The sequence below is a fragment of the Triturus cristatus genome, chromosome 1_1, assembly GCF_964204655.1.
Source record: "Triturus cristatus chromosome 1_1, aTriCri1.1, whole genome shotgun sequence".
Taxonomy (NCBI): domain Eukaryota; kingdom Metazoa; phylum Chordata; class Amphibia; order Caudata; family Salamandridae; genus Triturus; species Triturus cristatus.
In genome coordinates, this window is record NC_140579.1 from 80646717 (window position 1) to 80659091 (window position 12375).

The following is a 12375-nucleotide window of genomic DNA, read 5'->3' on the forward strand; positions in this document are numbered from 1 at the left end:
CAAATCTTTTTTAGGAGTACTATTTCTTGGCCTACTTGTGTAAAGTCGAGTGAATTCACACAAGTCGTATATCTGCACTTAATGCAAGGACATGGGTGCACTTTTGAGACTTCATTTAGTAATCGGGCCCCTAAATAGGTCTAGCGTTAACCATGACTTTATGTGTTTATTAAAATTCTCTGTCTATGTGCTAGCTTCACTTTGAGTGACAGCATTCTGTTCTTTTACAAGGAGCGTATTGACAGTCGTTTTGTTCAGTGCCAAGAACACTGTGGCAATGTGTGCTTTTGAGACCAAATTTTGTTTTTGCTTTTGCCAATGTTTGTTAAAATGGTGAGGGGCCTGGCAGCTCACACACCAATACGGTTTTACAGAAACCATGCCAAAACAAGTCGCACCTTGACAAAAGTAAAAGGCTGACCAACAATTTCAGACCTACTGGCTTTACCAATGCTTGTTTATTTTTATGTTTCCCATCATATTATTAAAACTGGTTACCCTGATTTTTCCATTATAAATATTTTGGGCAATGCTAGCATACATTAACACATTTTACTTAATGATGCTGCAAAGAAATGGTACTTAACATTTTACTGTAGTTTAGCGAAATGTTTTTGCATTTTTTTGTGAACATTTTATTTTGAAACCAAAGAATCATCAATTTTGCTTTCAATCTTCTGCAAATATTTGCATCTAATCAGAGAGAATTCTGGGAACGGTATACATAGCCTCATATTGCTAAACATTGAAAACTTGTGTACACATTTTTATACTGGAACCACTGATAGTAGTGCAGTCTGAGCTTAAAACATTTACTTAAAGCGCTCACCCTAATGATAAAGGCTTGGCATTAATGAACCATAAATACATGTTTGAACAGCATTAACACCGGGACACAAATATGACCTTAACTGCAGTGCCGTTCCCTGATCCATAATGTGGTACTGCAAACTAGCAGCCAAAGGGTTTGTGCTGTACGGGGTTGGGCCTACACATGAAAACGTGTTGCCCTTGACCCCAAACAATATGTGTATACAAAAGGCTATTGAAAAGGGTATTTCATGTGCCGGAAGGGTGGTGAGGATTCTAGGTCAGAGTAACACCTCCCTATATAATCAATAACACTGTGAATTTACTCCAACTGACCAAGGACTGGTCAATATCAACACACGTAGATGGAATATTGTGAGGAAGCTATTGAGGGAAAATATTAACTTCACCACTAGGTGAGTAAGGAAGCAATTCCTTTTGGTTTAGGTACCCTCACACACCCTAGTGGTGTCATGCTTCATCATCGGGTCACCCCGATGCCTAGAAGTCGGGGTGGGCTCAACCACAGTGTTGGGAGCTCTTTGAAGATATTGTAGACCAGGGGGGCTAGAAAATTAAAAAACCTCAGACAGATCCCCAGTATCCCTTTATTATCGGGTCTGTCTGGGATACTAAAATTATTTAAATTAGGGTCTCAATAGGATTGTTATGGTCCTATGACCCTAGTGCCAACATGTTTCAGTCCGTATGTGGCCGTAAAGGTCCAGGACTTTCGAATGACACCCGTTTCTCAGGGGATCGTAAGGCTATTGGGGGTAGCTCTGTAGTCAAACCTTCGTCAAGAGTCCTGCCCCGTCTGTCCACCTACTTGGTCTCGATCCCCGGCGTTTCGAGAAACGGATGTCATTCGAAATTTGGATGGGATACGAAGCATGACAGATTAATTAATCAGTCGCTCAAACAAGGAGCAGCTACTCTGCCCTTGCTACGAAAAACAGGTTAGGGAATTCCTTCCTCTGTTACCCAGGGTGGCCTTCTGTTTGCCCTGAAGAAAGTCCTGGACCTTTACGGCCACATACGGACTGAAACATGTTGGCACTAGGGTCATAGGACCATAACAATCCTATAGAGACCCTAATTTAAATAATTTTAGTATCCCAGACAGACCCGATAATAAAGGGATACTGGGGATCTGTCTGAGGTTTTTTAATTTTCTAGCCCCCATGGTCTACAATATCTTCAAAGAGCTCCCAACACTGTGGTTGAGCCCACCCCGACTTCTAGGCATCGGGGTGACCCGATGATGAAGCATGACACCACTAGGGTGTGTGAGGGTACCTAAACCAAAAGGAATTGCTTCCTTACTCACCTAGTGGTGAAGTTAATATTTTCCCTCAATAGCTTCCTCACAATATTCCATCTACGTGTGTTGATATTGACCAGTCCTTGGTCAGTTGGAGTAAATTCAGTGTTATTCCCAAACAATATGTACCAGGCATTGGGCTATAGGATTTCCACATCCCTGCAGTAAGGACTAAAACCATCCTGCACCATTTGCAATGCACTTGGTCTCGCATTTGCAATATTTAACCCCATCGCTGCTAGGCCTCCCATCCCCCCGCCCCCTTGCTAAGCCTTTTTTAGCTATTTGGGGTAGTTCTTGCTTAACCGAGGGAGAGGCAGACAGGGCTACAGACGGAATTGGCAAGGGAATCCCCATACACAATGGTGGAACCCGGCTCCGTGGCATTTTCCGAATGTCCCATTCCACCCACAAATGATGCCTTTCAACCCGCCTCCGTAGATGTTTCAACAACAGCCTTTTTTAGGGCAAGGTCGAGGCAGAAACCGAGGCAGAAGGAGAGGACAACAGGGCCAAACACGAGTACACTGGAGTCTGCCGCCATCTCCACGCAGTCTGCGCAGCATGACGAAGGGGCCTCAAACGGCAGGTCCCAGCAGCAGTTGATTGTCAATCTGAGTTCACATCTTTTGACCCCTGCTGAAACGGATGTTCTTAACAAGGGGTTGGGTTTTGTACCTACAAACCCAGGTGATCCATTCATGATCCAGTGTGAACTAGCCAAATTCTTTCGTAAGATCAGATTACGTTTTTTCTTTCAAGATAAAACCGTTGAGAATGCTACCCCAATGGATCAGATTACAGATAGTGGGTTACGTAATAAATCCACCTTTGTACCTCCCGCGAGTTCGGTACCCCCACTTGTACTGGCATTCGAAACAGCGGTTTCCCTTGAGGTTTCGAAATTAGACATGGGCTCTAACAACTACTATCATAATCTCTCTAACACTGACAAAAAGGCTATTGAATCCTTGTCCAAAAATCCGGCTATTATCATCAAGCCGGCCGATAAAGGCGGTGCTATTGTTATACTTATCACCTCAGACTACCGTGAAGAGTGCCTGCGGCAACTCATTAACGAGAGCTTTTACAAACTGTTGAGTTCCGATCCTACGGTGAGACTCCAAAAAGAGATTTGTGAACTGGTGTCCGAAGCAAAATTGGAAGGATGGATCTCTAGTCTTGAGGCTGACTACTTGGTGACGATTTACACTGTGACTCCTTATTTCTACACATTGCCTAAAGTGCATAAGGAGCAACGTCCTCCTCCTGGTAGACCCATCATTTCGGGCATCGGATCACTTTTAGAACCCTTGTCATCTTTTGTAGATGTGTTCTTGAGACCATTGGTAAAAACGATGCCCACGTTCATTCAGGATACCAAGGACGTCTTGAACATATTACCTGGTATTGATTTCAACGTTGAGACTGACTATTTGGTCAGTTTCGATGTGGAATCATTGTACACATGCATTCCCCAGGTTGATACACTTGAAGCGATTAGATCGCTATTGGACAACATCGTTGAGCCACTGAGTTCACCTGTTCCTTTCATAATGGAGTGTGCCAGGCTGGCCATGACGGAAATTTTTTTCAACTTTGAAGACCGGTTTTTCCTTCAGATCTCCGGTACTTCAATGGGCAGTGTTTTTGCCCCCAGCCTGGCCAATCTCTATGTTCATCTCTTCGAGCAGAATTACGTGCTCACGTCAACCAATCCCTTTCTTGGATCCATCAAAGTATGGAAATGTTACATCGATGACGTTTTGGTCATATGGAGAGGAGACGATGTCTCTCTTTCGGCTTTTCACCATTGGCCCAATGACCAAAATGTCTTCCTCAACTTCACTGTTGAATTTAGCAAACTGGGTTTGGCTTTTTTGGACCTGTGGATCTTTCCTACAGAGGGAGGCCTTGGTAGTGAATTATATACTAAACCCATGGCAAGAAACTCTTTGTTGAAATTTGACAGTTTCCATCCTAAGGGACTAAGGACTGGTCTGCCTTTTGGCCAGTTCCTTCGGTTGAGAAGGAACTGTTCTACCACCGAAGCTTTTACGAAACATGCCAATGTTCTCTTGCAGAACCTGAAGCTTAGAAACTATCCATCGAAGCTGATCAAACAGTCTTATAAACGAGCAGCCAATAACAATCGGGATGCCCTTTTAGAAGTTGCTGTTCCCAAAGCACAACATGAGAGATTGACTTTTGTGAACACCTTCAGTACGTTTTCCAATCGAATTCAGAAGATCTTGCGGAAACATTGGCGTATTTTGAATACTGGCCAATTAAAATTGGCTTTTCCGCTTTTTTCGTACAAAAGGGGGACAATTTGCGTGATGCCATGGTCCATACCAGACCTCGTAGCGTACCACCAACTGTTGCTAACCCCTTATGGGATCTTCCACCGGTTAGGGGACACTTCCCGTGTGGTGGGTGCGTGGTTTGTGCGCAGACAGCACACACTACTGAGATTAACATTGGTCTTGCCAAACCGTGGAAACCATTGCGTCACACTAATTGCAATAGTGAGAAGTTAGTGTACCTAAGCACTTGTCCCTGTCAGAAACAATATGTGGGGATGACCATGAGAAAAGTGAAACAACGCATCATGGAACATAAGAGCACCATTCGATGCAAAAAGGCATCAACGAGACTGACTAACCATTTCTTGGAGTGTAATCACAGTCCTAATCAGATGTCTTGGACGGTACTTGAACAACCATTTATTCCTGCACACGTTTCTGATGTGTCTAAATTTCTTTTCAATAAAGAACAACGTTGGGTGTTTAAGTTACAAAGTGACTGTTTTGGTCTAAATGATTCCATACCATGGTCCCATCTGTAGATGTTTATCGTGAGTGGGTTGTATTTTAGTGACTGTATCTGTATATTGTGATTTTTCATCAGCACTCAAACAGCCTACAGGCAAGTGGTAGTTTTTTCACTAGATAGTCTAGTGGATGGTGTGCATGGTCTGCTGTTATTTGCTTTCATGTCAAACATCATGCAGAATACCACTATGCTTACCTACACACTAGTGATCCAGTTGGGTTTGTTCGGTTATTTTGCGTTTTGTTGTCCGATCAGCCTAGGATGCCTTTAGAAGTGACCAATACTGTTGTGTTGGTCCCTTTCCATCTGTGTGGCATGACTGTGGTAGATTGTTTCTCTGGAACTCATTGTTGTTCTCTTGTAAGTTCTCAGGCTTTATATGATCTGGCCGGAGGTTTTTGAGACTGGGTAACTACATTTCCCAGACTTCCCTTGCCTGCTGTGACGTCATCAATAGGGCTCTGCACTTTGCCACTGACGCGCCACGTCATTACGCTATGTTGTGCGTCTGGGCGTTGTTGGTGTTATTTTACCCCGTGTTCGGCCGTTTACTGGTTGCCGCCGCCAGCATCCAGGAAGAAGGTTCGGGGTAACGACGGAGAGGTGAGATTCTCCGTGTCGATGCACCTTCTGCATTGTGCCGTCTTGTTCGTAACACTGTTTTTCCCAGTCACTGCCCGTATTTTTTAATTGCGGTGGTTGGGTTGTTATGAATCTTCGTTTACAATCTTCGGAGATTTGTTGTAATTACTGACGTGTGCTACTGTTGCTGCATTATCGGCAGCGATGTACCTTTCTCGAGTTCATCGGCGGCTGCCTTTACTCGTATATAGAGGGTTTCCCTTTTTCTATCTACTGCCCGTTTTTTGCTGGTAGTGTTGTTAGCCCTTGAGGCTGTTTCTTGACACTAGAGTCGCGCACTTTTGAACACCAGTGAAGTGCGAGCTACTCTTGAAGTATCTATGAAGGGTATTTGCTATTATCATGCAAAAAATTATGAATAAAAATAACATGCGGGTATTTTGGTCTTTGAGGTGATCTCCTCATTTACGATCGCCCGTTTTGATTTCAATGTTGACAGTTTAAGAAAATCCGTGTGCTCCGCTGTTTCGGGCACTATTGTTAATTATTCTAATTTTGTATATATAAAGTGTACCTGCTTTTGGGATTTAGTGAGGATTCACTCGGCCCTATGGTTGAGTCATCCCACGGTCCCTCTTTGAATACATTTGTTTCCCTGCCTGTTGAATGTCTTTGCGATTCAGTTGAGGGAGCGACAGGCTTCGGTGCCTGCTGCACCTCTGATGCACACATGTTTCATCATACTAGACCATGTTTTTAATTGTTTCCTTCACAGAGCGTTGCCTCACGCTCTGAGTTGCTACCAGGAGCGGCAGGCTTAGTCCCGATTTCATTCCGGGTAAGATTCATATTGGGTTATTTGATATCTTCGATTTGCAGTGTCTATAAACCTGTATGAAGTACATTTCCTGGTTATTAATTATATATATATTTTTTCATGTTTTATTACATTGATACTGGCACTTACCTTCTTGACCGGTAGGAGTTCAAATTTTTGCAATCGATCCTGTGGTACAAGGTTGGTTGTATCGTTTCATGTTTCTACTTTTAGACACGATGTCACGCCAGTGCTCACTTTTGCACTAGCTTGCAGTTGCAGTAGTTTTGGTTATTTGGTCCTGAAGAAAGCCTTGATCACAATTTTATGATCTGTTATGGCTGAAACATGTAGACCTTTTTTTGGTTTATTGTAAGCGCGCTCGTTAATTTGATCAGACCGCGCAACTACTCTGTTTTTAACATTGGCACAGGCACACTCCTAATTAAACTCTTTCTGTTCCTGTAGTCCATTTTATATCACTTAGTTTCACACTGCACTTTAGGGCCTCACCCAACTTCGGCTAGCCTCATTGATCTTTAGGAGATCTCATTTCATTAGCGAAGTTTAAAACATCCGCGAGCTCCTCCCTTAGATACACCTTGGGAGTGGCAGCTCCTTAGCCAAACCAGGTTTGGTTAAGAGGAGATCCCATATGATGAAGCATGCCACCACGGTGGGTGATGGGATTACGTCCTCTTTATGAGGACTTTAATACTAGGTTCTAGTGTTAGCTTCATTCAGGCTTTTGTTAGGTTCACTGCAGACAGGTGGATTTTGTTTTTCTTTTTGTTTGGTTTTCTATACCCCTGGACTTCTGTGTATTCATATTGTTAGTAGGGGCACTTAGTCCGGGCTGGTAGTGTGTTCCCTCAGACCCTATTGCTTACTCGTTTTTTTTTAACATGCAGATAATTCACCAGTCTATTTCTCTTGACTTTCGCAGGATACTGAGTTATAGCTGGTGTACTTCTCAAGTATATTGTCAGTCGAGTTTTTATGGAATTGCAGGTTTGGGTTGGTCTTTCAAAGTTTCAAGGTATTGTCAATTCTATTTCAGAACCTTCATAGTTGTTCTTTGTTCTTCAGCCATAGGCAGTTCCTGAGACAATAGGATCGCTCCTTGGCTTTGTTCTGATTGCTGCCTCAGTTAAATAATCTGCTTTTGACAGTATTGTTACAAATGGCATAGCTTGTATGTTAAGAGTGTTTCACACTTTCTCATTAGAACTTAGAGAAAGACAATATAGAGGCATTTCATTTAAATGTTGGAGGTTTCAAATCAAAATATGCTAGATTTCTGGGTGGTAGGGCAAAGTGGTAGATGGTGGGCCATGCCGCCGGGGGAGCCCCCCTCCATGTGCTTTGCAGGGGGGCCCTCTCAAGTTTTGTTACGCCACTGCTCTATACATGTCCTTCCACTCACTGTCCCCGTTTCTATCCTCAGACTGTGTGCTGATGCTTGCTGGCCGTACCCCCGCGCCTGCCCCCGGGCCCCGGCTCTGAGAGGACGATGAGTAAGCCGCTGGGGTCCTACCCTAGTGAGCTGGAGCAAAGCCTGCCCGCCATCGCATCCATCAACACCTCCTACGCCCAGAGCCAGCTCTACTCCCCGCACTATTTCCTGACTCCCGAGAAGAAGAAGCCAATCTCGGATGTCAGACGGACTTTCTGCCTCTTTGTGACCTTTGACCTTCTGTTCGTTTCCCTCCTGTGGATTATTGAGTTAAACGTAAGTACCCCCCCCCACCCTCCAACACAACCGTATCCATTTGTGGTTTTTTTAATTGAGCTATTTATTTAGATGTCGTTTGTAATTAGTTTGTGAGGGGCTGGAAGTGAGTAAGTGAATAACGGCCGTCCACCACGAATGACTGAATAAATGACTTCTGCATCGGAGAGGTCTGTTCACTGAATTGCCTCATGGGACTTAGATGGCAGTCGTGGATGCTTGTCGTGGATGCTTGGGCGTGAGGAGGGTTTGAGTTTTCCTCCAGCAAAGGTGGGTTCATTTGCCACATGTCACACAATTGCCTCTCTGCAGCATGCTTTAGAGATGCAGCAAGATTTGGGTGGGAAGAGCTAAGGGCGCACCCAGGGGATATGATGTTTTGTTATAAGGGTGTTTCCATACATTCATTTTCAGACCATGCTCTGAAGGCACACAGGCCCGGACTAGAACCAGCTATTCATTTTTGCAGTTCAGTGATTGGGTCAATGGGTCATCTTCTGTCATCAACCTTCGGGGATTGTGGGGCGGTTTGATATTTTAGCAGATCAAGGAAGTACGTTTGATTTGTTGACTGAAGTTATCATTGTATTCTGTTTTAATTATATAGCTCTCACTACCCCATACGCGTCATCGAAATGCTTTTTCGGCGAGTAGCACTCTACTCCGGAGCCCATAAAGGATTAGTGGTGAATCAGTATAGTGAAATAAATGAATTTGAGAGGTGGACATGTTAGTCTATTGTTTGGAATGAAAAGGATAGTGGAGGGATGTTTTGGAGCTCAGAGCAGGAAAAGGAGGCTTGGGATGAGTAAAAGGGAGATGGATGGGGAATAGTCGGAGGGAAGGGTTTTTAGAAATGCTTGTTTTCGGGGATCGGAGAAGTATGATATGATACAAGGAGGGGTAGAGTATGAAAGAGTCTAGAATGGGTTATTTTGGGGCTCATAGCAGTGGTATGGGGTTTGAGATCAACGAGAGAGTGGAGTTAGAGGATATATTGATAGAGGTATATTGTGAGAAATATGATCATGATTTTTCTATTCGACAACCCATCTTTTACCTAGGACCAAAAAGAAGCCTTGCAGAAGGCCTTCATTCATTTGTTGTTGCATATCACACGGTCAGTGTGGTGGTCATCCTTTTGGGGCCTTAAATGTCTGACCTATTCATCCGTACATGCACTCCCTCATTCTTACATACATGCACTCGCTCTTCTAGCTTGTATTTGACTCGCTTTCACATTCACCCTCCCGCAGTCCCACCCACACTGGCTTCAGTGAAGATGCACTTTCACCTGTAGAGTAGCTGCTGCCTCTCTTACTTACTCTTTGTGAGCGTGCCCCATTCCTAAGTTTTAAAGTTGGTCTTGAAGATGTGGTGAAAATAGAGGAAGCTTTTTCTTTTTTCTGCCGTTTTATATAGCGTGAACTCGACCCTAAGGTATTGGAGCACTTTACATGAGCACCAGTTACATTACACAAGGACACATTCATCTTTGGTAGGGATAGGGATCTTAAGTGACTGGCCCACAATCACAGGATGTTGAGCTCACTCTGTGACTCGAACCTGGTTCCCCAGTTCCATAGTTCACTGCTCTGGCTGTTACGACACATCCAAATTGTGGTGTTGAGGGTGAAGTAAGGTTAACGATGGGAGGTTTGAGAGATGCTTATTGCTAACTTGAGTCTGGGTTGCTGGAATCTTTTCCGGGCGCCTGGGTGGCATCCTGCTCTCCCCTAGAATGCTGTTATAATGCTGCCTTCTCTGATGGCCATGTAAGGATGGCAGCACAACTGGATGTTTGGGTCACAGCCGGACTGGTAACCTAATCTGGCCCTGGCACCCACCTCGTCCTCCCCTGGGGAGTGGGGGTGCGGGTGAGCTGTTGCCAGGGCTGGTTTTGGCTGCTTTTGTTACAGGGGGGGCCGATATTACAGCTATGCTGCGACCCCTGCCCCGTGTAACAAAAAAACTGATCCCCACGGGTCCAAAACCAGCCCCCATCTTGGCAGCTTACCGGGGAATTGCTCTTGATGTTCCTTGGTGTCTGTTCCACACCCTCTCAATATCCAAAGGGGTTTACTAATGACCAGAGAAATGCAAGGTTACAGGTTCAGCATAGTTATGAGTACATATAGAAACTTATTGACGAGGAAGTTCAATTGTACAGTTGGCTTTTGTTGTACAGTGAAGATTAAATAGGGGTCTGTAGGCTTATCTAGTCTGCCAAGAGTCCCCACCTGCTGCCAAACTGCCACCACCTCTCATCATACCATGCATGCTGCTCCAAAACCACTAGTGGTGGATTAGAGGCTCGACAGGAGGCAAGGGAATGACCTACCCGGTCACTGTCTGTCCTTTCACCCCTTATGCTTTCTGCGTATTATATCATCCAAAGTCGGGGCGGGGGTGGTATCTGTCTCTGGTATTCAGGTGCTTAAGTCTGAATTTGACAAGTAATTCGGCATAACTGCTCAAAAAGTACAGTATGACAAGCGAACATGGTGGGTGTGGTGGAAGAGGTCTTTGCTGGGGTGTTATTCTAAAAAGTAAACCTTATTCTTGGGAACATTTAGTTTAAAATATGTTTAGTACATTTTACGTTTTGTGTAAAACTTCAGGGAGACAATTTGAATATATTATGTTTCTTGAACTATTTACTGTACTTGTCTTGTTAGAATTGATGGCAATCTTTAGTCAGCAAGGTGCAAAAGGAAGCTTTATTGGGCCATATAATGTAATCCTCGATTCGGTCACTATTCACCCCAGTAGGGCCAATTCTAAGGTATCTTGATTATGGCACTTGCGGGGAGTCTAAAAATCTATTGTATGATCGATAAAAATCCAAGAATTGTCTAATCCTTATTCATTAAAGTTGTGTGGACGGTAATTCTTTTTATTAGATCTAGTCGGGCAACTGTGAAGTAGGCCGCAATGCTCCAGAGTTTGCAAAACACTTGTTTACTGTAGAAATATTGATGTACTTTCATGATTGGTCGACTATAACTAACGAATAAATGACATTCAAACAATGTTATTGAAGTCCAGTGGTACGATTTGGTGATTCTTTTTTTTTTTTTCCCCTTGACCACACATTCCTTGACCACACATGGAATTTTAGAGGGGATTCCCAAATATTACAATTCCATAACAAAATGAATGAATTGGATCACAACCACAAATATTTTCCTTTCACCGTAAACTAATGTTGCACTTTTGTGCATGGAATGTTCTCGTAATCTGCATTCTTTTTTAGCTGCTATCCCTCCGCAGGGACGTGAAGAGGCCATCTCTCATCCAGTCTGACTTGCCTCGCGTACTGCTGTTCCCACATTGAGACATGTCTAAAAGTGCACCTCTGTGTTGACCTGTCTTACTAAGACCTCCTGAGGGCTCTTCCAAAGCTCCTTCCTTCTGACCTTTAACATTCACTGCTCTTCTAGTAATATGATGCACCGCTATCTGCCACCTTTCCCTATTCTAATGACCCACAACTAGCTTTGATTAGTGACCTATTATCATCAGAAGAGGAAAGCTATTGGCATAATGTATCCAAGTAGTGGACTATGCAGCAGAACATAGCTGGACCCACCGAAACTTCAAAGCACCATTTAGGAATATCATGAAAACAGAGGGATGGTCCCAGTCCAGTGACATAAGGGTGCTGCCAGTCAAGATTGCGGTACATTAGCATAGCTTCTTCATCACATTTGGAGTACTATTGGTGCGTTACCTTTTTATGTAAGTAGCTGTTTCAACCTCATGGATGGATGGATCTTGCTTGCAATTTGTCCTTCCTCTCCTACGCTCACCTCTTACTCCCTGCCTGGGTCATTTTGGGCCTGTGTGCCCCTCGCTTTCTACTTGTCATACGCCCTCTTTACCCTCTGCCTCTTTCTGTAACAACCTGCTGTCCCACCACCAAGGCCTAGGTCCTGTTCTTCTTCTTGCCCCCCAGTCTGTCCCGTTCTGTAACAGTCTGCAATCCCACCACCTAAGCCAGTTTCCTGTTCTACTTCCTCCCTCACCAGTTTGTCCCTTTCTGCAACAATCCGCTGTTCCACCACCGAACCCTGTGTCCTGTTCTACTTCCTACGTTCAGCCTCTCTCTTTCTGCAACAATCTGCTGTTTCACCACCGAACCCTATGTCCTGTTCTGCTTCTTGCCCTCCACTGTCTGTCCTTTTCTCAAAAAATCCACTGTCCCACCTCCAAAACCCCTGTGCATCTTGCATTCAGCTTCTAACCATTTCTGCAGCATTGTGCTCTCCCACC

The 12375-nt window shown here is 44.2% G+C and overlaps 1 protein-coding gene across 12 annotated transcripts in view; it reads left to right on the top strand.

Annotated features, from left to right (window-relative positions):
• The window catches only part of LOC146869505 (stAR-related lipid transfer protein 3-like), a 146113-nt gene that overhangs the window by 44425 nt on the left and 89313 nt on the right, over positions 1-12375 (top strand). For all 12 annotated transcript variants that reach the window (XM_085602746.1, XM_085602663.1, XM_085602575.1 and 9 more), the window contains one exon: positions 7816-8100. In XM_085602746.1, coding sequence (XP_085458872.1) covers positions 7882-8100 — 219 coding nt within the window. In that variant the 5' untranslated portion in view covers positions 7816-7881. The remainder of the gene's footprint in view (positions 1-7815; positions 8101-12375) is intronic.